Consider the following 22,933-nt stretch of genomic DNA (forward strand, 5'->3'; position numbering starts at 1 on the left):
TCCCCTTTCTTTGCCCCCTTTTTAGCACCACATATAAATTTTAGGCGCAGATCCCACGCCTAACTTTACATTATTGTAAAACCAATTAACACTAACAATTTAGTTTTTATGAAGCCAGTTAGATAATTGGCTGGTTAGTCAATTAAGTTGTGCCTTAGGCCCCTCCCAGTGCATACCAGAATGCACCGGGCAGGGGCATGGCCACCATTTTGAAGAGGTGAGCCTAGAGATAGAAGGGATGTGACATCCCTCCTACTATTCTTGTATTTAAGGTATGGGGTGTTTCGGAGGGTGTTGGCAAGCGAGAGTGGGCATCCCTCCTGTTGGCCTTGTATTGAAGGTACAGGAGGGTATCGGGGTGGTGCTGGCATGAGGGTGTCGGGTGGTGGTGGTATGGGGGTGGCAGGTATGGTGGCAGGAGGGAGTGGGGGAGTTTCAGGGGGTGGTGCCACCATGGGTAGAGTGGTGGCAGGAGGGAGTTGGCATTCTTCTTGTCAGAAATGTATTGAAGGTATGAGTGGGCTTTTTTATTTTATTTTATTTTTATTTTTGATGGACACAGCTGCTCTGCGTGTGTTGTATGTTCACACAACATGTGCTCAGCAGCTACCGGCAGATCCAGAGCTGCCGTAAAATTTCCGCACTGATGATTCAGTGCTAGGGGGGACATTCTCCTAAGTGCATCACAAGGAGAGCTCATTAGAATATTAATGAGCTCCTTGTAATGCATTTGCATATGGTTCTCCTTAGCTGCTATGATGATTGGTAGCAGCTATGGAGAACCCTTTTCTGCATCGGAAGGAGAGCTTTCTGTGACAAGAAGACTGCTTTAATGAGTTACGGAAAGCTGTTGTGCATCAGGACCTGAGTATCTAACTTCTTTTGATTTCAACTCCAAAGGGGTGTGGCCGTGGGAGGTGCATAGGCAAGCCAGGAGTGTTCCCAGGATTTTGGTGCTCAAATGCCAACAGTTAGATGCCAGTATATATACTAGTTTTGATAGGCAAAGGGCTTGCGCCCAAAGTTAAGCGCAAGACACATGCTACTCGTAAATCAGTATTCTATAAATATCGTTCCATTCATAGAGCCCTTTATAGAATACTCTATTCATTTATTTATTTAATGGACCCTTATGAGCATCAGTTCCTTCTCCAACCTGTTCTAGCAATACCTTTAAAAATGCAGGTTAAAATTTGCTTTGTTATGGAACAATGTGCTCACTTGTAGCTGCACACAGATTGGGCAGTTTTCAGATAGGTTTTTTTTTCCTGTGCAAATAGTCCTTTGAAGTTTGTTTAATATTCTCCCTAAGTTACCACACAGAAATGACCTCAACCATATATTAAAATCAAGGTGAGTATCACAGATGTATCTAACACCGTCTCTTGAGGTGACATTAGATGCATCTGCAGTAACTGCATATATGACAACCCCCCTAATTACCACGTGCTGCGATGTGCAGTCCACACACAGTCTCTTCCCATGCCCTGCCTAGTCCCTCCCTATCCTATGCTAAGCAGCTCCCTCAACTTTTATACTGCACTAGCCGTTTTAGTATTTGGCAGCTCTTAGCACACTAAGGCCTGGATTCCGAAAGCAGGTGCCTGAAAACACGGCGTCATGTCCGTCTGATTACGGCCTCGTTTTCAGAATCGCGGCCTGTGTCGAAGGTAGGCGCTGGAAATGTGGTCCAGGGTTTTACAGGTCTACATTTCCGGTGCCTATCTTCGACGTAGAATGATGTGTAGCAGCGCTGAATGTCAACCCCGCCCATAACCCCGCCTATTTTGACGTGGTTTGTAGACGCCTCATGATTTCTACTCTTTTTTTAAATTTGTTTTTAATGGCATGGCCAATTATTACAGTGGGGTGCAGCGGTTAGAGCTACAGCCTTAGCACCCTGAGGTTGTGGGTTCAAATCCCTCACTGCTCCTTGTGACCCTGGGCAAGTCACTTAATCCCCTCATTGCCCCAGGTACACTAGATAGAGTTTGAGCCCACTGGGACAGATAGGGAAATATGATAAAGTACCTGTATGTAAACCACTTAGGATATAAGTGGTATATAAATAATAAAATAAATATTAACTTAGGTGCTGGTAGAGCATCTACTGGCACCTTCCTAACAGTGCCACTTTTAGAATTCAGGCCTAAATACATTGCTTAGCACACTTTAGTCATACTTGTCCTTTTCTAGAGAATGACACAGCGATAAATTTGTCCCTGTCTTCACGGGATCTCAATATCCCATCCTGTCCCTGTGAGTTCTGTCCTTGTTCCTGTCACATTCCTACAAACTCTGCCTTAACTGCACAAGCCTTGAACACATGATTTGAAAGTGTTTGAGGCTTGTGCAGATGAGGACAGAGCTTGCAGGAATGGGACAGGGACAGGGACAGGGACAGAGCTTACAGTGACAGGACGGGGATAGAGAGATCCTGCAGTGATGAAGAAAATGTTTATGTTTATTAAGAACTTTATATACTGCTTAGTCTAAAAGGATCCAAGTGGTTTACAATGCATAGTTCATATTCATCAAGAAAAGAACTCAATTAAAAATAGAAAAGGAAAGATTAAGAAAGATTATCTTTCCCCTAGTTAAAAGGCGTCATCTATCCGGGAAAATTGGGGAAATCTCTTTTCTTCAAATTCACTTTCGAATAACCTTCCTGCTCTGCTGTGGAATCTGGGTTCCCTCCAATTATTCCAAAAGCATCTGAAAACTTGGCTATTCTCAAAAATGTAAATCTCTCTACCCTCTTTATAATCACTAATTCTTATTATGTTTTTCCTTCCTTATTTTAAAGTTTCTGTAAACCGTGCCGAGCTCTATCTTTATGGAGAGGATGCGGTATATAAACTTAAGTTTTAGTTTAGTTTAAGAACACAAGTTTAAAAAAATGGTTTTTTTCATAAAATATCATAGCAAACATTACAACAATAACAATTCTAATAGTAAAATAGTAAAACAATAAAACAATCAAATCTCAATGAACCGTAATTAATACATACAGCTAAAAATTTTCTATTACAGAATTAATCATTACTTAAATACAGAATTTGTCCCCGTGTCCGCCATGAGCTATTTACTCTGGTGTACCTAATGTAAGGTATGGACGTACCTTAATTATATGTAGCTTAGGTAGCAGGTTGCAGTCCGCTAAGGTGAGCCGATTTCCATCTAGATATTTTCTGTTGGAAATCAGGACCTCCTCTGTGCTGTTGTGATCAATTTCATCAGGAAGTGGAGTATTCAGGTATTTGTCTAGACGCTTAAACTCCTTCAGCAAAGCCTTTTCAAAATCTGAATTAGTGAGGAGAAATGCTGGTTTGCATTTTTTCATCATGCATAATCACCCATATTCACTTAGCATCAGCATGCCTCCATGCACCAGAAAGATATTTCCAATTTCATTTAAGAAAAAGGTGACACAAAAGGATTGTGAATAGTGTTTAAGTATACATGGCCCCCTGGATTCTATATATGGCACCCAAAATTGCATGCCAACATTTGGCGCATATCGGGCATATTTCAGAATTGAAGCAAACAAAAGTAGACATGGTCGAGATGTATCGACTGGGTTCCAGCTGATACATCTCGACCATCTCTACTTTTGTTTGCTTGATTTTGAATCTTGCAGAGATCGTCTCTCTGTCCTCACGAGTCTCTTTTATATTTCACTAGTGTTTAAGCCCGTTACATTAACGGGTGCTAGAATAGATGTGTAGACTTTTAGCACAATGGGGCACTGAGGCGTTTCTTTCTTTCTGTCTGCTTTCTTTCTCCCTGCCCCCCTTTCTTTCTGTCTGTCTCTCTCCCTGGCCCCCTGTCTGTCTTTCTTTCTTTCTGTTTCTTCTCCCTTTTACCTTCCATGCCAAGCAGTACCCCTTCCCTGCTCCCCCTGTCCAGCAGTAGCCCTTCTCCCTTCCTTTTACCTCCCCCCTGTCTAGTAGTACCCTTTCCCTGCTCCCCCTGTCCAGCAGTAGCCCTTCTCCCTTCCTTTTACTTCCCCCCTCTCCAGTAGTACCCCTTCCCTGCTCCCCCTGTCCAGAAGTAACTCCTCTCCCTTCCTTTTACCTACCCATATTCAGGCTCCCATTTTCCCTTTTCCCTTCCCTATTTCCACCTTTTTCTCCCCATAACATAAAATATTGCATAAAACGCACTATTAACTACACAAATAATACATAAAACAATCATTTTCTCCTACCCTCCTCCCAATTATTAATACAATATGACATATGATGTGATTACAATATTCTCTCTATCCCTTCCTCTGTATCTTAATTTCCCTTCTTATCCTTTAGTTCAGTCTCTTTTTTTTTCTTTCTCTCTTATCCTCTGTATTGTCCCCCCCCCCCACCTTTCTTTCTGGCTCCCTGGCTTCTCCATCAGCTAGAGGGAGCAGTTTCCTCAGCTGTTGAGTTACTTGCCGGATCAGGCGCTTCTCTTTCCTCTTCTAGCCCTGTCCTCAGCCCATCCTTTCCCAGCACAGCACGGAAACAGAGAGGCAGGGACCCTGCAGAGGGGGTCACTGGAGACACTGTGGCTCGCTGCCACTTTCCTTTGCGTCCTCTTGCGTTTGGGAAGCCAGGCTTCAGCCATCTTCCGCCGTGGCCTGCAGCCGCCGACAGCCGCGGCGTCCGACATCCGCCTCAGGGAATTCTCACGCATGCGCACTCCTACCTGCGGTACCCTACAGCGCACGGAAAACGGGAGCACGCAGGTGGGAGTGCGCATGCGCGCTTAGGGCTTTATTATATTAGATTATTGTACACATAACTTAACAAATGAATAATTGGCAACAAATTGAATGTATGTGTGCATCTTCCCAGTTGATTTTCTATAAAAATGTATGTATAAATTCTCATATGTGGCTCTAAAAAGAGGGAATGGCAATGGGAGGGGCATGTGCAGAATTTGTGCTCATTACTATTGAACATGGCCTCATTTTAACATGAGGATTTACAGCAGGTTTCAGTTGATGTAAATCCTCATGTCTTCAGTTGGGTACAGATCCTGACGACAAGCGTTAGTCTATAAATGACACCCAGCTTTTTTTTATTTTATTTTTTTTTGGGGGGGTGGTTTGGTTTTCTCTGGATTTTCTTCTTTGTGGATATTTTGGGGTCAATTCCTTTTGTTTTTTACCCAGCTTGGAGTGTCCTGTATAAAATAGTGCTTAGTGTTTATTTTTTTTCAGCATCCAGATTTGGGTGCCATTTACAGAATCTGTTCCAAACTTGGTCTAATAAAAAAAATATATGGCAAAATATGACTATAAACAGGGCAATTTTATAACTGCACATGTGTAGTTATGCATGTCATATGTGTGTAAGTGCCAAAATAGTTGTCGCTGTTAAAAAACAAAACAAAACCCCTACTGCTACTATCATGCTGAGTAGCTCTGAAGGACTGAAGACGCTCATGAAAGCCTTAGATAAACTGCCTTGTAAATATACATACTTGGAATGGCAATCTGTATACCACTTTGATGAAAAGGTTCATTGGTGTTTTGAAAAGTACATAAAATTTCCCATATATTTCTTACTGAGAATCAACAAATAAAGCCAATGGACCCCATATTTTATTTTAAAAAACAGTGTCCCACATTTCCTCATTTTGTGATTTTTTCACTACACATCCGGGAGGGTGGGAGGATGGGAGATATTTATAAAATATACTTGTATATCAAATTATTATTTTTTTTGAATAAGGATATTTAACTTTTATTATTATTTCATACACATGAATTGATGTACTTTTCTAATAATTGTTTATATTTTATATTATTTTACGTAATAATAAGTTATTGAATATTATTTTTATTTGATAAGTAGAGTGGGTGGGTAAAACAATATTTTTTTTAATTTCTTGTATGAATTGGTGTATTTTATGAAAATAGGTCTGTAATACTCTTTCTGTAACAAATGTAATACACTGTTGTAGTCTTCTAAAATAATAAAATGTAAAAATATATATATATTCCCCATACATATTAATCACATACATTTGGTTAATTTTAACCTGATTTCTTACTTATATTTGCCTCTTTTTGGGTATTCTTGATATATGCAGAGAACTTTGCAAATATGTCACTTCCCACATCAAAGGACTCCTTGTTTTGGGGACTCAGGTGGGGGTACCTTCAATTAAAAAACAAACAAACTATATTTCAGTGCAATCAAAAGCTATAAGAAACTAAAGGCCCCTTTGACAAAGCCACGGCAGAGAATCTCCCACAGCAAATGCACCAAAGCCCATAGGAATTGAATGGGCTTCGGTGCATTTGCTGCAGTGGAACTTGTTACAGTGGGAAAAGATAAGAAACCAAAATGCCCAATATGTAAGCTATCCCTTACAGTGCTAGTGTGTCCCCAAGGCAAAGCAGGCAGCTGCCCTGGGTGTCACAATTTAGGGGGAAGCACCTAGTCTCCAAGTTTCCTTTCTTTCCTTCCCTCCATCTCTCCACCTAGAGGTGTTCAGGTCTTACCCCTAGGGTTGTGATGCAGAAGTCAGCAGGAGGCAGGATTTGGCATGAACTTGCATAGATGCTCAAAAGCCCATGCTGGTTATAATACATCTATAATTGCTGACATTGCTGACTTTAGTTGCTGACATTGCTGCCCTGGAGGAAGGGGGTAGAAGAGAGAGATTCTGGGAGATTGGGGGGAGGATAGAAGAAACAGATGCAGGAGATTATAGGAAAGGGAAGGGAGGATGAGAGAAAAATGCTGTAGACCATGGGTCGAAAGAGTGGTGGAAGAGACACAAGGGGAGAGGAGTAGGGAAAGAGAGAGATGCTTGATACCGAGGGAAAGGGGGGGGGGGAATAGAAGAGAGAGATGCTGGAGACCAAGGGGGAAGGAAGTAGGAAAAGTGAGCAGTGGGGAGGAGGAAGAGCACAGCTGAAAGTTCATCTAGGATAGTGGTCTTCATTGCAAGGCCTACGAGCCAATGGCGGCCTGCAAGACCTTTTTGAAGGGTCGCGCTACAGTCTGGGGTTACTTCCCCTTGCCCGCAATAGCCAGTGATAAAAAACCCTAATGCAGTTTGATAAAAGGGGCCTTATTTAATTAGATTAATCAGTGCTGATAACGTGCTTAATTAATTGGTTTAAATTAAAATTGTTAGTTAGGTGCCTAAATTGGTAGGTGCCTACTAGAAATTGGGGGTTGGTTAAGGTTGTATCTTGGGCCTGTTCCATGTAGGCATCTAAATGGCACTTTAGGCACTGGTATTTAGACAAGAACACTATGGCATTAATAAGGTACCTAAGGTTTTAACACCTACCGGCGCCTAAATCCAATTTAGATGCTCATAGGTGCAATTCTATAAATGAAGATTGACATTCGCTATATGTTGCATTCTTCGGTGAATATTTTTTAAGTGCCATTTACAAAATTGACACCTTAATGTTGAATTTTGTGATTATTGCTGTCTATTTTTATTTGTTTGTTTGGGCATGTAATTGTATTTATTTTTGCTTGTCTAGTTTTATATTGGAGCTGTTAATGGGGTTTTTTTTTTCGTTTTCACATGCCTGTGTGTGCTGCAGTGGTTAGAGCTACAGCCCCAGCACCCTGGGGTTGTGGGTTCAAATCCTGCACTGCACTGCTCCTTGTGACCCTGGGCAAGTCACTTAATCCCCCAGATGAAGTATGAGCCCACTGCGACAGATAGGGAAAAATGCTTGAGTAGCTGAATAATTTGTAATCTGCATAGAATTGTAGGATATGCAGAATATAAATAATTAAAAAAAAACAAAAAACAAATCATCTTGAACTATTCCAAATATAAATGCAGCACAAAAAGCTATTTTTAAAATCAAGGGAGGGAGCTACTGCAAAAGATGCAAATGTGGATGCAGCAGAACGCAGGGGCCAAACAAAGCAATCATTTTGCCCATAGCTACCGATGCTGTGTCATGAAAAATATTGATGGGGCCAGGGCCACAGTGGCCCATCCCCTTTAGTCCCTTTACTTATGAGTAAATGAAGTAACAACACTAACTAAGAAACAGACATGTTGATAATGTGTTTTTAGGAAAATGGGAAGAACTGTAGCTTTAAATATTTTTTTTGTTTTTTTTTGTTTCATCTTACATACATGTATTTAGCAATGCAATCAGGCAAAGAACTAAGACCAAGGTTTTGCTTGTTTGTTCCTTTTGAACGGATGCTTATCGGTGCCAAGATTGACTTACACAATGCTGGCTGTGTTCCTGGCTATCTTGACGAATGCTTATTTTTTTGGCTCTATAAACGGCTTTTGCCCATTTTAGAGAATAAGTGATTAAAGATGAACAGCTAACAGTTTTCCCACCATTGTGGAGGTATCTAACTGTACCAGTTCACCCCTCTGTAAACAGATAGCGTTGATGCACAACATTTTTAGGATAATTAACCAACTGCTGGATTATCTTTTCCTGCCATCCACTTGCTCCTCACTCACATAAACAGCACCTTCTTCATTTCCTCCCATTGTCTTTTTCTAGCAAGCCAAACAATTTCCTTAATAAAGTATTAACTGATTCTGTTCATATGGAGAAAATGGCGGAATAGAAATCACTTATCATCCTGGTTAAGTCAACGATTAAGAGTATTTTACTCTTTTCAAGTGCACTGAAAGAGAACACTTGTTAAGAGTAGATTTGCTGAGGATGAAAAACCACTCTACTTCATTAAGGGATCCTTTTATTAAGCTGCGGTAAACACTAGCGTATGGTTGGCACAGGTTTAAAAGGCATTACCATGGGATATGCTCAGGCATCCTGCAGTACTTCTGGGATCAGTGTGTGGATTAGTTATATCCCCCCTTTAACAAGGTGGGTTATAATACCACATTCTCAGTGAGCACTACAAACAGCCATAAGACACACATGTATACATTTCATCAACAAATCATACAATTTACCTAGTGAAAATGCTCATCACCCATGCTTCCTTTCGCAAAAAATACAAAATGTGTGCTACCTACATGCTAAAGGGGGGGGGGCATGTTTGGAGGTGGGGAGAAAGCATACCTGCATTCATTGGTAAGCACGTCAGAATTTGGCACGTGCTGACCAATTAGCACAGTGTTAGTGCAGGATCTCTTACTGCCTACACAATAGGTTGCGGTAAGTGCTCATGTGCTAATGGCCATGCACTAATTGGGAAATTAGCGCATGGGAATTAGCAGGAAAAAAAAGATATTGCAGTCATTTTACAGCTGCGCTAAAAGTGGCCTCAGTGCACAGGAAACCCATGTGCTAAAATTAGTGCAGCACAAAAACTCGGATATGGTGAATATCAATAATAATCACAAAAAACACTTTCACCAAAAGGAAATATTGAAGGTATATTGAACAAAAGACACAAGCAAAGACCAGTCTTAATGGAGGAAAAAGCCTCAGACAGGGCCCACCCACCTCCACAATGGTGGAATAACGGTGTTCAGGCGATCACTTCACTGGCATAAAACCTCCTACTATAATGGTCATAGCAATGTGTCAAAAAATTGCTTTCAGAATTGAGTGATGCAGAAGAAGGTAATAATAACTTAACTTTCTCCTTAAGGATCGGAACACCAACGATGGCCAGCGTTTCACTGTCAAGCTGCCTCAGGGTGTAAACAAATCCGATCACACTGCTCCTAAGATGAGTTTCTTTCTCACTTAAGGGCCCTTTTTCGTCGCCAAAATCTTTCAAAGTTTCTGTAGCTATTGTCCCCACATTATTCTCGAAAACCTTCGAGGAACAGGGTAAATAAAGGCTTTTCTTACAAAAACATGTGCATTTTTCCGGCTCCTCCTACAATTAGTGCAGGCCACTTTTTGGCACAGTTTACTTAAAGGGTTCCTCAGAAAAGGACGAGAAGCAGAAATGAAACAGTTCTAGGAATGCATGGTATTAATGCTACCCTTAGAACATCACTCCAAATTGAAATTGCTCCCATGAAAAAATTACTCAGATGCACCTTGAATTTTATTCTGAACAGAAGTGACACTATTGAGCTGCTAGTAGTTATAGGGAAGGATATAAATAATTGCCTAAAGCTTTTCTTTAAAAAAACAACACTTTCCTTATTAAACTCCTTTTAAACAATGTAAGCAGTGCAAGCTAAGATCAATTACAAGTAATCTACGGTGCGAGATCACCCTGTTGATACCATTATGGTTTATTCACATTTGCTACATGCCTTTACTGACGGGCAGGTCAAAGCAGTCTACAGACTAAGCAAAAAGAGCAGAAAAGAAAGACAATTGAAAAGTAGGAAAGACCCTAATACAAAATTCATTCTCAACCTATAATAAGAAACAAAGCAACAAAGTAAGAGAGGTGTGATCCACAAATGTATCAGCCATTAAAGAGCCCATAAAGTCTGCTCAAACAACCACACTTTAACTGCAGCCTTAAATCTCTTAATAGATAACCCACTATGAATAACCAGTGGCAAACCGTTCCAAATGGATAGCTCAACAAAGTAAAAATCACAGTTTTTGGTGAACTCCAATTGTGCAAGAATCAGTCTATGGTCATTTATTGCGCTGAAGATAAGCAAGCTCATCTTGCTTTTCCAACACAAATCTTGCCCTCAGTGCATCAAATCAAACTACCTTTCCCAATTCTACCATTTACCCCAGAACCCGGAGTGCCCTAATATCTTAACCCTCTCTCCATCTCTTCCAAACCTCGGTGCATAGGTCTACCACTTTGTGAATGTTATAGATTTGAATGGCACCCTTCAAGGAACATCTTCTGTCTCCAGCTCTCATATTGTATTGACATCCTCTAAAACTTCTCCAATTAAAGTAGCCATCCTATATATAAAATATACTTTTGTGAATAACTTCTCTCATTGGGGCAACTCCAACTGTTTCTAACAACCCACCCACATCAATCAAATTCTTCCAATTTTCCATAATAATTTTCAGTGCAGATGCTATAAGATTGGGGCAAACATGGATTTCAGGATAACAGCCTGGTAAGAGGCTATTACCTCTACAGATGGGATAGAATTAATTGAATTGAACACAGAGTTCCAATAAGGATGCAAGTAATCACATTCATAAAGGAAGTGGCCAAGAGAACCTGTCACATACTGGCAGGCTCAATATAAGCTGGAGACAGAAGGAAAACTTGTATGAATGGATGCTGAAAATTTCTCAGCCCAACCAAGAAGAGAATGATGTGGATATGGTTCAATCAATGATCTGAAACAATGTCAAAACTATAGCATTTCATTTCTGCAAATTGGCACTTAACGAAATAAGATAACACTCTTTTCAGCTACAGTGGCAAAATAATGCTCAAAAGTTGGTTGGTTGCGCTAAGAACATTTCAGCACCCCCCCCCCTTGTATGCAATTTGATGGTTCATAGACAACGGCGCGAAAGACAAAGGCGCGCCCGGACAATTGAGCGCAGTGCGGAGGTGCGTGCCTCTCTAAATTACTGTTTTTAGGGCTCTGATGGGTGTGTGTGTGTGGGGGGAACCCCCCCACTTTACTTAATAGACATCGCGCCGGCGTTATGGGGGGGTTTGGGGGGTTGTAACCCTCCACATTTTACTGTAAACTTAACTTTTTCCCTAAAAACAGGGAAAAAGTGAAGTTTTCAGTAAAATGTGGGGGGTTACAACCCCCCAAACCCCCCACAACGCGGCACGATGTCTATTAAGTAAAGTGGGGGGGTTCCCCCCATGCCCCCCGTCGGAGCCCTAAAAACAGTAATTTAGAGCGGTGCGCGCCTCCGCGCTGCGCTCAATTGTCTGGGCGCGCCTTTGTCCCAGCGCGCTTTTGACCTGACACCCAATTTGACAGGTGTCCAGGAAGTGTGATGTGCTAAAAAAAATATAAAAATTGAGTCAAAGGAAAGTAATACAAAAAATCAGTAACCGAAACAGCTCCCAGTCTTCTTCTTGAAAAAAGTATCCGAGATCCTGCTTCCAACTGCTCTTTAAGTCCAAAGAGTTGGGCAAATTAAGCTTTTTAAAAGCTTGTAAAAGTGTGATGTTGCATGCCTGAGCCCCCCCAAAATTGAATGCAATGAGCAGACAAATCTGTAGTATCACCAAACTCAACCACAGATCAACTGAGAGCTTATATAGCACAGGTTAACTGAATCCAACAAACGAACTTGGAATCAGGCAAACCAAATTGACTATACACTCCTGCAAAGGTAAGAAATTTGCCTTCTTTGTAAAATCACCCATGTTCCAGATATTACACTTTGTCATAAAGGCCACCATACTGGAGAAATGTCATTAACTATCCCACTCCCTCCTTTTAAGAAGCCGCAATAGGTTTTTTTTAAAAATTGCCGGCCATGATGGCTCTTAGGAATTCTTTCAGTGTCGGACCTTTTACCGTCATGGCTGGAGATTAAAAAAAGCCTAACGCGGCTTCATAAAAGGGGTTTAACTGAGGATTATTCCAAAAAGAATTCTTTGACAGGGAACTTTAGTTTTTGTATCAAGTGATTATAAGAATGTGAATTAGACAAAATGGGGTTGCCCTGTAATTATTTTGGTAGTAGCATTCCCAACAACCTAAACAAAGGAATGTAAACTGCAACTGTAGGGATATTTCCGTATTAACACCTGAGGTTAGGCCTCCATGATGTCATCAAGCCTGAACCATTGTTTCAAGAATCTCTCTGCAAGCAACTTTCCAGCATGAATTTTGCAAGAAGTAAGAAGAATGATGCATTATGGGGATGTACCCGAATGTTGCTATTCAAGGGCATTCATCTGTGCTTTAATAATGGGACAGTGTGAATCTTGAAGAAATTATTCTGTTCTTATCTGTCTAACGGCCCTGGGTCTTCCAGCATATATGATACTTTATACAGAAAGGCTATTCATCAAGTTCTGTTTCTGGATTGGTCCGAGGAAGTCATCTGATGAGATTCAAGAAAAGAAAGGTGCTAATTAATTAATAGTTAGTTAGTCTGTGATAAGGTCCGGGGAAGCTCAGATCTGCTCACAGATGTTCTAATTGTAAACTTTTTCTTTCAATAATTAGACCTGTAAGTTACCTCGTGTGATTCTCTGCCTAAGAGATAGACATTCGGACATTTAAAAACTGTTCTGAACTTAGCACAGATAAACGGAACTTATTGCTGATGATTTATAGCCTCATCAAGGATTTTCAACACGTGTAACTTTTACAACGGTATTCCTGACGTCTTCCAGCTGACAAGAAAATTTTCTCTTCCACCTAATTGTGCCGGAGAGGCTAATTAAGGGTGAGCATACGGAAATTACTTTTATTAGCTTGGGAATTAGATAGGAATCATTGATAAAGGTAAAGGGTTGAAAAGTTACCTGGGTGATAATATAATCATTTGCTAATCAGGGATTATTATTATAAGGAATAGTGTGTGTGTTTAACAAGAAGTTTTACTTAGTTGTCTAACCATTAGATTGTGATAATCATGTACTGAGTTTCATTTGTGTAATTAGATATTTTGAACAATATTTAGATTCTGCAACTGGCTTGTGAATTATATTTTTCTATTTTCATAATAAAGATATTTCTCATTAGCCTGGGTTTGTGTCGTATAATTAGACCATGATATTTGAACTTGAATAAGGTTATGGTTTTCTCTAGACCACTTAACAGAAACGTAACGTGTTTATAATACTGCTAAGTGAACCATAAATCCTTCTACAGATTTTGGGGGCTCGTTTGCCGGGATATCTAGGTTTCTAATTTACGACCGTAGCCATGTCTGTTGACACTGAGATTCAGATTTCGTGGCATGCTCTTGAAAAGGATGTTTTTCAGAAATTAGCTGTGCAAGTTTTAAAACAGACAGATTCTGATGTGTATTTTTCTGACCTGGTACGTTTATTACATGCAGATATAGAGGACTCTAATCAGGCGTACTGTTCAGTATTGCAGCGTCTCCTACATGCTCGTACTAAACCTACAGGAGAAAATTATTCAGAGCTTATCTGTGCGTTGTTGGCTTTTAAAACTTCTATCTCTTCTGGTTTATCTCACCAACGTCAGCTTCAGAGTGATTTATATGAGCAATTAGAGGATTGTAAAAATTCTTTGCAAGCAGAACGGACTCGTAATGATTCCCTTGAACTGTTAGTTTCTAATTGTGAAGATCAACATTCCGACTTTGATCAGGTGATGTCTGAGTTACGACATCAATGTTCTGAGTTGAATGCTGAACTTGAAAGTCAGAAAAAAAGTACAGTGGATATTTCTTGTGTTAAGTGTACATCTTTAGTGACGCAACTTAATACTGTCCGGGCTCAGAAGGCAGATTTACAGCTTTCTTTAGCTACTTGTCATAAAGATCATGATAAGAGTGCCGAGCTTGTTTCCAAGTTGCAGAATGAACTTGCAGACGTAACTTCTGCTTATGTTTGTCTGGGTGAAAAGTTAGACGCTACCGAACGTCTGTCTAATGATAAGGCAGCCCGTGCTGACAGGCAATTATGTGCCTTACAAGCGGACTTTGTTGAGTCTCAGAACCGACTCACCGATAGCGAGTTACAGGTCACAAAGCTAACTGACTCGTTATGTCAGGCAGATGCCGATAATTTGGCTCTGCGCCAGAATGTTCAAGATATATCCTGCCAGAGAACTGCGTTAGTTTCTGATGTGAAAGTTTTACAAGACAAAGTTGCTGCTATTTGTAGTGAGAGGGATATTAAAACTGTCTCTCCCCCTGTGTCACCTCTTCATTCTCCTAAACCGGCTCCTAGGACCGTCTTTCGTTCTTTTTACAGCTCTAGGGAGGAAGGTGGGTACAGGAATTCGCAGGAGTGTTCTGATTCTACTGCAGATGACTTGTTGCCTAGTAACAAACCCTGCCCTGAGAAATTAGTGCAGCAACCACGCCCATTGCAGCAACCACGCCCTGTAAGGTCTATCTCAAATTCCTGTGACGTCACTGAACCTTCTGACTCTAAACCACGCCCGGTAAGGTCAGTTTACAGTGAGCCTAAACAACCACCAGATGGCACCAAAGCACCAGACATTTCACAACATACTCCACAAAGGTCACAGCACAATAATGAAACAGGGAAAGAAACTCAAAAGAAAGGAGGTAGTTATACTATACCACCCTATCACGTACAGATAATGAAGATGTTTAAACAAATGATAGAACCTTTTAGAGAGGGAACTAAGCTAACTATTGAAGCACATTTGGCCTCAATACATGAGTTCTTTGAGACTTATGCAGTGACAGAGGACAGTGATAAGATTCGTTTACTCCGTTGGTCCTTTGCTTCTGAGTGTTCTGAGACATTGCGATCCATCATCACTGGTACTTCGGATGTGTTAGAGGTGGAACAACAACTCAAAAGACGTTATGGTACATACGCTGATTCCATTGAATCTCGCAAAGCTGCATTCCATTTGCGTTGTGGACTCCAAGAAAATCCCCGTGAATTTGCTTTCCGTCTGAAACGACATTTCTTTCCAGACAGGACTCCTTCTGAGGACGAACTGGAGTATGGAGAATTCCGATCTCTCTTTGCAAAAGCCTTGCCTGAATATATGAGTGTGGTTGTGGCTGGTATGAAAAAGGCCTCTTACTCATCGATCTTAGCCGTAGCCGAGGATTTCTATGATCATAAAGTCAGGGTTCCTGCAGGCCAATCTGAGAAACCGGTGCCCAAAGCACGATCTAAGGAACCTAAGCTGAGTGTATGCGCAGTTCAGACTTCACTTGCTTTGGAACCTAGTAGCTCTGTAGTTTCCACTCCAGGACCTGTTTCATCTCGTCCAGCGGACCAGACTTCCTCTTCTGATGCACCACCCAATAGGGATGGACCCAAGACACAGAAGAAGAGACGGCCCAATAAGCAACAGAAGCAGAGTGACCTCAGTGTGATAATGGAACAATTGGCTCAAGTGGTAGATCGTATTTCTGCCCTGGAATTGACTTCTAAACAACTAGCATCTGTCCCCGCGAGAAAGGAACAGACCTCAAGGAGAATGGATAACAATATCAGTTACAGGCCTTCCGGAACTCGAGTGGTCAAGTCTGTAGCAACTGATACCCAGGCTTCCATAGTAGACGACCTGGATGACACACCCGAATTGTTAGAGAATGATAACGCATGACTAGTCCGAGAACCAATTTCTCCACCCACTATTGTATCTTCTGTCCAAACAACATCTCCTGATGCTACACAAGACATAGATCTGGTACAATCCAGTGAATTATCTGAGAACACCGAGTGGCTTCCTTCGTGGGATTCCATTAAGTCACACAAGTATTTCTTGGGTAGGTTAACGCCTATGGGTCAACGGTACACTATACCTTTGCTTCTCCAACAGGTTTTGTCTTGTCCCGGTTTACTTGATACGGCTTCAGAAGTGACTTTGATCACTCAGGGACTATTCCAACGTTTGCAGACTACCCTGGGTACCCAGAATCCACTGTCGATTATTCCCAGTGATTTGTCTTTGGTTGCATATGGACATCAGAACATTGAGACAGTTGGTCAAACTTGGCTGACCTTGCAGTTAGGCAAAATGAATGTTAAACACCCAGTGATTATTACCACTAGTCCAGGAGAGGAGTTTTTGATTGGAAACGATCTTTTGAAGAGATTGCGGCCTATTTTGGATTACGTCCAAGAAGTGGTCTGGGCTCAGGTGACTCGTCCCCTTCCTTTTGGAAAGGTACCGACTACACGCCTTCCCCAGGTTACCAGTACTGTGGAACGAAACGATACTTCAATTCGAATAAATTTCCTGCGTTCAGCGGATCCACACATTTTGGAGCTACGGTATGCCAATGTTCCAGAAGGGGGTCCCACAGACCGCGAGATTGTCAGCGTTCCCAAGGAACAAATATCTGACATTGTTCTCCAGGCTGACCATTTGGAGATTGTTCTGAAGTCTACGTTCCCCGTGCCAGATCCACCTCAAGAGACTGTCCAAGACCCGACCTCATCTATTTCCAACTCTTTGACCTCTCATCCTCGTCTACTGGCTGTACTTCACCAGGATGATACTGACTTGTTTGTTGATGTTCACCTGCACGGTTCTGTCCCAGTTCAAGCTCAACTGCTACTCCAGAGTGACATCTCCATAATTAGTGAATCTTTTTACTGTCAACTTCAGCGAACCACATCAGTTCCGTTTGTTCGGCGCCACTCTACTCACCTACCTATACCAGGTCAGGGGGTCAAGCCTCTTGTTGGGGTTTGTAGCCTTTTGCTGACCCTGGGTTCTAAGACTTTCACTCATCACTTTTCTGTGGTGAAAGGCCTATATACATCCTTGTGTTTAGGATCAGAATGTCTTGTTCGTCTAGGAGTCTACGTTGATTTGGTGAACGGTGTGCTTTGGAGCAGATTGCAAGGCACCCCGGTAGAAGATGTGGACCTGATGGATGGTCTGAAGGCTGGACAACTTCTTCCTCAAGTTTGTGAAGTGGTTTGTGCTGAAGACGTCAAGATTCCTGGCCTTGTGCAGGATTTTGCTCTGCCTCTTCGTTTGGCCCATGGTCAACGCATGCTCGATGATATTGGCTTTTTCAACCCGAATTCCTCTTTTCTCGAGCATGGTCTTTCTCTAGGTGCTTTACCATGTCTTGAAGTACCTACCTCTTCTTTCCATGTATTGATTGTCAATGCTCAACCTACGGAAGTCTTTCTCTCCGCTGGAGAACATTTGGGTTTTCTAGTGGGTGAATCTTTTCCTGATGTTGAGGTAACGTTGCCTATCATTGGCAGCTTGTCTTCCATTGTTGACCCCTGCCAGGGGGGGGATATACTGGACCATATTTTTACCTCACCTAAAGGACTCATTTCACTGGACTTCCTTTGGCCATATGATGCATCGACTTCCCATGTAACAGTGGAGAATGATTTTTTGATTTTATCCAGGAAGTTAGCTCTGTCTGACCAATCTAAAGCGGTGAATGCCATTGATTCTTCATTTTTGCAAGAACAGATTGAAGACCAAGTGGAAATCTCTTCCAACCAACCTTTTTCTAAGTTTGATGCTATGGTAAAGGAACAAGTGGACCTAGCTGATGCGTGCTCTTCTGATGAAGAAAAGGCTCAGTTCACACAGTTGTTGTACAAGTATCGAGACCTTTTTGCAGTGGATTCTTATGACACTGGACTGACTGATCTACATGTGACCAAGATTCCTACGGATCTCCACAGTAAGCCCGTCTTCGTACGTCAGTATAAGATTCCTTTGGCCTCGTATGAGTCCGTGCAAGAGATACTTGATACCCTGGAAACTAGGGGTATCATTAGGCTTTGCAACAGTACATACAACTCACCTTTGTGGCCAATCCTGAAGAAGAATAACAGTTGGAGAATTGCCTTGGACTACCGACAGCTAAACAAGCGGGTACCCTTGTCTAGGTGGCCTATGGCCCATCTTGACCAGAGCTTGACTACCATCAAAGGAGCTAAGTATTTTACCAGTTTGGATTTAGCTTCTGGATTTTGGACAGTTCCTGTACATCCACTGGATCAATACAAACTAGCATTTACCTTTGGGAAGAAACAGTACACGTGGAATAGAACACCTTTTGGTTTTCTGAACTCTCCAGCTGAGTTCAACATATTTCTCCATAAAGCCCTTCCAGATGCGGAAGCTCGAGGAACTCTAGTCTATGTGGATGACATCCTGATCAAGAGTCCCACCTTTCAGAAACACCTGGAAGAGGTAGAACATGTGTTCCAACAATTGCAAAATGCAGGAGCTAAATTGACCCTTGCCAAAGGTCAATGGTGCCGAACATCTCTGAATTATTTAGGGTATGACATTTCCTCTGAAGGTCTTCGACCACAGAAGAAAAGGATACAGGCCCTACAACAGTTGAGGAAACCTACCAATTTGACGGAACTTCGTTCATTTTTGGGGATATGCAATTATTCTCGACAGTTCATAGATCAGTATGCAGAGATCTCTAGACCCTTGGTTGCCTTACTAAAGAAGGATGTACCTTGGACGTGGGGTCCTGAACAGGAAGATGCTATGCAAGAGATGAAAGAGCAGCTTAGTCGCTTTCCTTGCTTGGCCTACCCTGAGAGTGGTCGTGAATTCTTCATCGACCTAGGATTCTCCAAACACTCTATGAGTGCTGTCCTGTACCAGAAATACGACTCTGACAAGCGTGTGGTGGCCTATGCAAGCAAAGGCTTCACCGATGTAGAGAAGAAGTATTCTGAATGTGAGAAAGCTCTACTGTCAACTGTTTGGGCTCTTCAACATTTTCGGAGTTACATCCAAGGAGAAAAACTCATTGTAGAGACTTGTCATCAACCCATTAGTTTCTTGGGTAGTGACAAGATCAAGACTGGTCGTGTCTCCAATAGCCGAATAGTCTCATGGACTTTGGCTCTCCAAGGATGGCCTTTACAGGTAAAGTATGCACTGAAACATCGTAACACAGTAGCCCAAGGGATAGCAGAATTACATGATTGTACAGAACAAGATTCTCTTACAGGTATACCGGAACCTGATGTTCCACCAGAAGAGGAGGAACCCCATCGTCATCATCTTTACGATGAACAGCTATGTGCCAATATACCTCATGTCTACGTAGATGGCTGTGCCTTTCACCAGACCTCGACCCATAATTTGGTCGCAGGAGTAGGTGTAGTGTGGAATGTCGACACACCTATGGAAACCTTGAAGTATAGATTGGGTGATAAAACCAACCAATACGCAGAGATTGTAGCAGCCTTGGTCGCTGTACAGTCTGCGGTACAGAAGGGGATCCCAGAACTGATTATCTGTACAGATTCTGATTATGTGCGTCAAAACTTTGTGTCTCACTTACCCGTGTGGAAAAAGAAGGACATGTTAAATTCCAAAGGAAAGCCTGTCCATCATGGCGACTTGATTCTAGCCTTAGATCAATTGGTACGAGACAATGACATGACCATCTACTGGAAGAAAGTGAAAGGTCATGCTAAGGTTAATAGTTCTGACAAGATCGGAAATGACCTTGCGGATCAACTGGCCAAAGAAGGTGCTTTGTCAGGTGAATTATGGCAATGCCCTGAAGAGTTGTTTTCGATGGTACATGCTATTACTCGACGCCAAACGAAACAGGTAGTTGAAACACCTGTGGTGCAGTGGGGTAATGATATCCCTTCCTTTGATCTTGTAACCGCTCAGAAGACCGATCTTATCCTGGGAAAGTTCTATAACTTCATACAGAATCCACAGGATCATCCATTGTCTGAAGATGATCAGAAGGATGAAGAACTCAGGATACTCTACACCTCCAGAGAGAAATTTTCGATTCATCAGAACCTGCTCACTCGGACGAGTAAGCATGGTATTGTGCAGTGGGTTGTACCCCGTGCATATCGAGGAATCATGTTGCAACATGCCCATGATGAACCTTGTGCTGGACATAGAGGTGAAGAAGTTACCTATGAGACACTGAAGCAAGTGGCCTACTGGCCTCATATGCGGCAAGATGTGCAGTTATATACGAGAGGTTGCTTGACTTGTTGCCAATTTCAACCCTCTACACCACTTCACCGAGCACCCTTGAGAAAGAAGGGTTTGGTCATGCCCTGGTCCGACATCCAGATTGACTGGATTGGCCCAGTGGTCCGTTCCTCCCGAGGTAATAAGTATATGTTGACTGTCACTTGTTTGTTTACAAAGTGGATTGAGTGCTTGCCTGCACCCAATTGTACGGCAGAGACTACCGCTACCTTGTTACTGAATCATGTGTTCAGTAGGTGGGGTTTGCCCATGAGAGTGGACTCAGACCAAGGATCACATTTCACTGCAGAGGTGATGCGACACATGTGGAAGATGCTCGGAGTGAAAAGTAAATTGCACATAGCTTACCACCCTCAATCATCAGGACAAGTGGAAAGAGCGAATCGTACCATCATCACGATCCTGAAGAAGTACGTGTCTACCTCTGGTAAGAATTGGGACATGAAGTTACCTTTGGTACTGATGGCTATTCGTGCCACGCCTCACCGTTCTACGGGGGTGACGCCTTTTGAAATGATGACAGGTAGAGAAATGACATTACCAATTCATTTGTTGTATAGAACTAATGATGTAAATCTTTCTAGTGCTACTACTGCTCATGAATATGTCACCCATTTACGTAACCATTTACAGGGTGCATTTTCTTTTGCCCAGAAAAATCTGGAAATTGCTGCTAAAGGTAGAAAAGCCTATTATGATCATAGGACTACCACAAAGGAATACCAAATTGGCGACAAGGTATTCTATTACAATTTTGGCAAAACCAAGACCAAAGAAAGTAAATTTTTGCCAAGTTGGCATGGTCCATTCCCTATAGTGGAAAAAGCTTCACCTGTGGCCTATCAAATTCGCATCAAATCAAATTCTCCAGGTGCAGATGTCCTTAAATGGGTCCACATTAATCAACTGAGACCATGTCATCCCAGTAAATTTGCCCAGGATGAAACCATTGTTGTGATGAAGACATTAACCTAGCAACAGCCTAGGCTGTTCTCTCTCTTTTCTGTTTTTCAGATGGCGAAACGAGTTCTGCCGATGATGTTCCTGGTTGTCCTGCTGATTGGCGTTGGTACCAAAGTAATCGATCCTAGTCCGCAGTCCCGTGTTGTCCTTCAAGATTCTCCTGGTTTCTTGTTCTTCCCGTTCCAGATCCTGCTCCAGCATATCTTCTTTCGATGTTTCTCTTTTCCATTTGGACTCTACTCCTACTGAAACTGAATTGGAAATCCTGGATGTTTTCCGTGGACATCCCATCAATTTTACCCTTGAAGTTGAACAATATTTGATGACAAAACCTTCCCACACCATTGAACTGAAAGTTGATAATGATAAGCTTCATATTGAGGACTTTCATATTGGCTCCTCCAATGTACATGAAGTTGTTGATACCCACAGTATTGATCTTTTTATCACTGTTGTTATTCCAATTTTTGCCATCCTGTGGGTTCTCTTATTTGGGTTCTCTGTTTTTGCACTCTATGAGACCATCCGGATTAGACATCTTATTCAACAGAAACCATCATACTGACTTAAGAATGCATGATTTCATTGCGGCTATGAAAGAGTAATTTTGCTAGCCGTATTTTTGATTATGATCTTCCTGTCTTAACTTTTGCTTTGGCATACCTTTTGTGCCTTGCTAAGTAGTTATGATTTTTGATTTTATCATATATTGCCATTATTCAGTGATTTTATTATCATTTATTTGGCTGGGTTCACATATTTTGCCCTTGCCTTTATGATTATTATCCATTGATTATTGATATCTTTGATTTATTGCTGATTTATATGGTATTGCTTATGTTTATGCATTTTTATATCACCTTGGGTCTTGTCGATCCTTTCCTACTTAGTTAGGTTGAAGGTGAAATAGACTCCATTGAAGTTATTTCTCCTCCAAAAGGGGGGACTGTAGGGATATTTCCGTATTAACACCTGAGGTTAGGCCTCCATGATGTCATCAAGCCTGAACCATTGTTTCAAGAATCTCTCTGCAAGCAACTTTCCAGCATGAATTTTGCAAGAAGTAAGAAGAATGATGCATTATGGGGATGTACCCGAATGTTGCTATTCAAGGGCATTCATCTGTGCTTTAATAATGGGACAGTGTGAATCTTGAAGAAATTATTCTGTTCTTATCTGTCTAACGGCCCTGGGTCTTCCAGCATATATGATACTTTATACAGAAAGGCTATTCATCAAGTTCTGTTTCTGGATTGGTCCGAGGAAGTCATCTGATGAGATTCAAGAAAAGAAAGGTGCTAATTAATTAATAGTTAGTTAGTCTGTGATAAGGTCCGGGGAAGCTCAGATCTGCTCACAGATGTTCTAATTGTAAACTTTTTCTTTCAATAATTAGACCTGTAAGTTACCTCGTGTGATTCTCTGCCTAAGAGATAGACATTCGGACATTTAAAAACTGTTCTGAACTTAGCACAGATAAACGGAACTTATTGCTGATGATTTATAGCCTCAT

General features: G+C 41.7%; 1 protein-coding gene across 1 annotated transcript in view; it reads right to left on the reverse strand.

Annotated features, from left to right (window-relative positions):
- CLIC2 (chloride intracellular channel 2) overlaps positions 1-22,933 on the reverse strand; it is a 53,412-nt gene that overhangs the window by 4,028 nt on the left and 26,451 nt on the right. Inside the window, exons 4-5 of the mRNA XM_033945088.1 lie at positions 6,040-6,146; positions 3,122-3,303 (exon numbers count right to left, since the gene is read on the reverse strand). Coding sequence (XP_033800979.1) covers positions 3,122-3,303; positions 6,040-6,146 — 289 coding nt within the window. The remainder of the gene's footprint in view (positions 1-3,121; positions 3,304-6,039; positions 6,147-22,933) is intronic.

Source organism: Geotrypetes seraphini, chromosome 5 (assembly GCF_902459505.1).
Source record: "Geotrypetes seraphini chromosome 5, aGeoSer1.1, whole genome shotgun sequence".
Taxonomy (NCBI): Eukaryota; Metazoa; Chordata; class Amphibia; order Gymnophiona; family Dermophiidae; genus Geotrypetes; species Geotrypetes seraphini.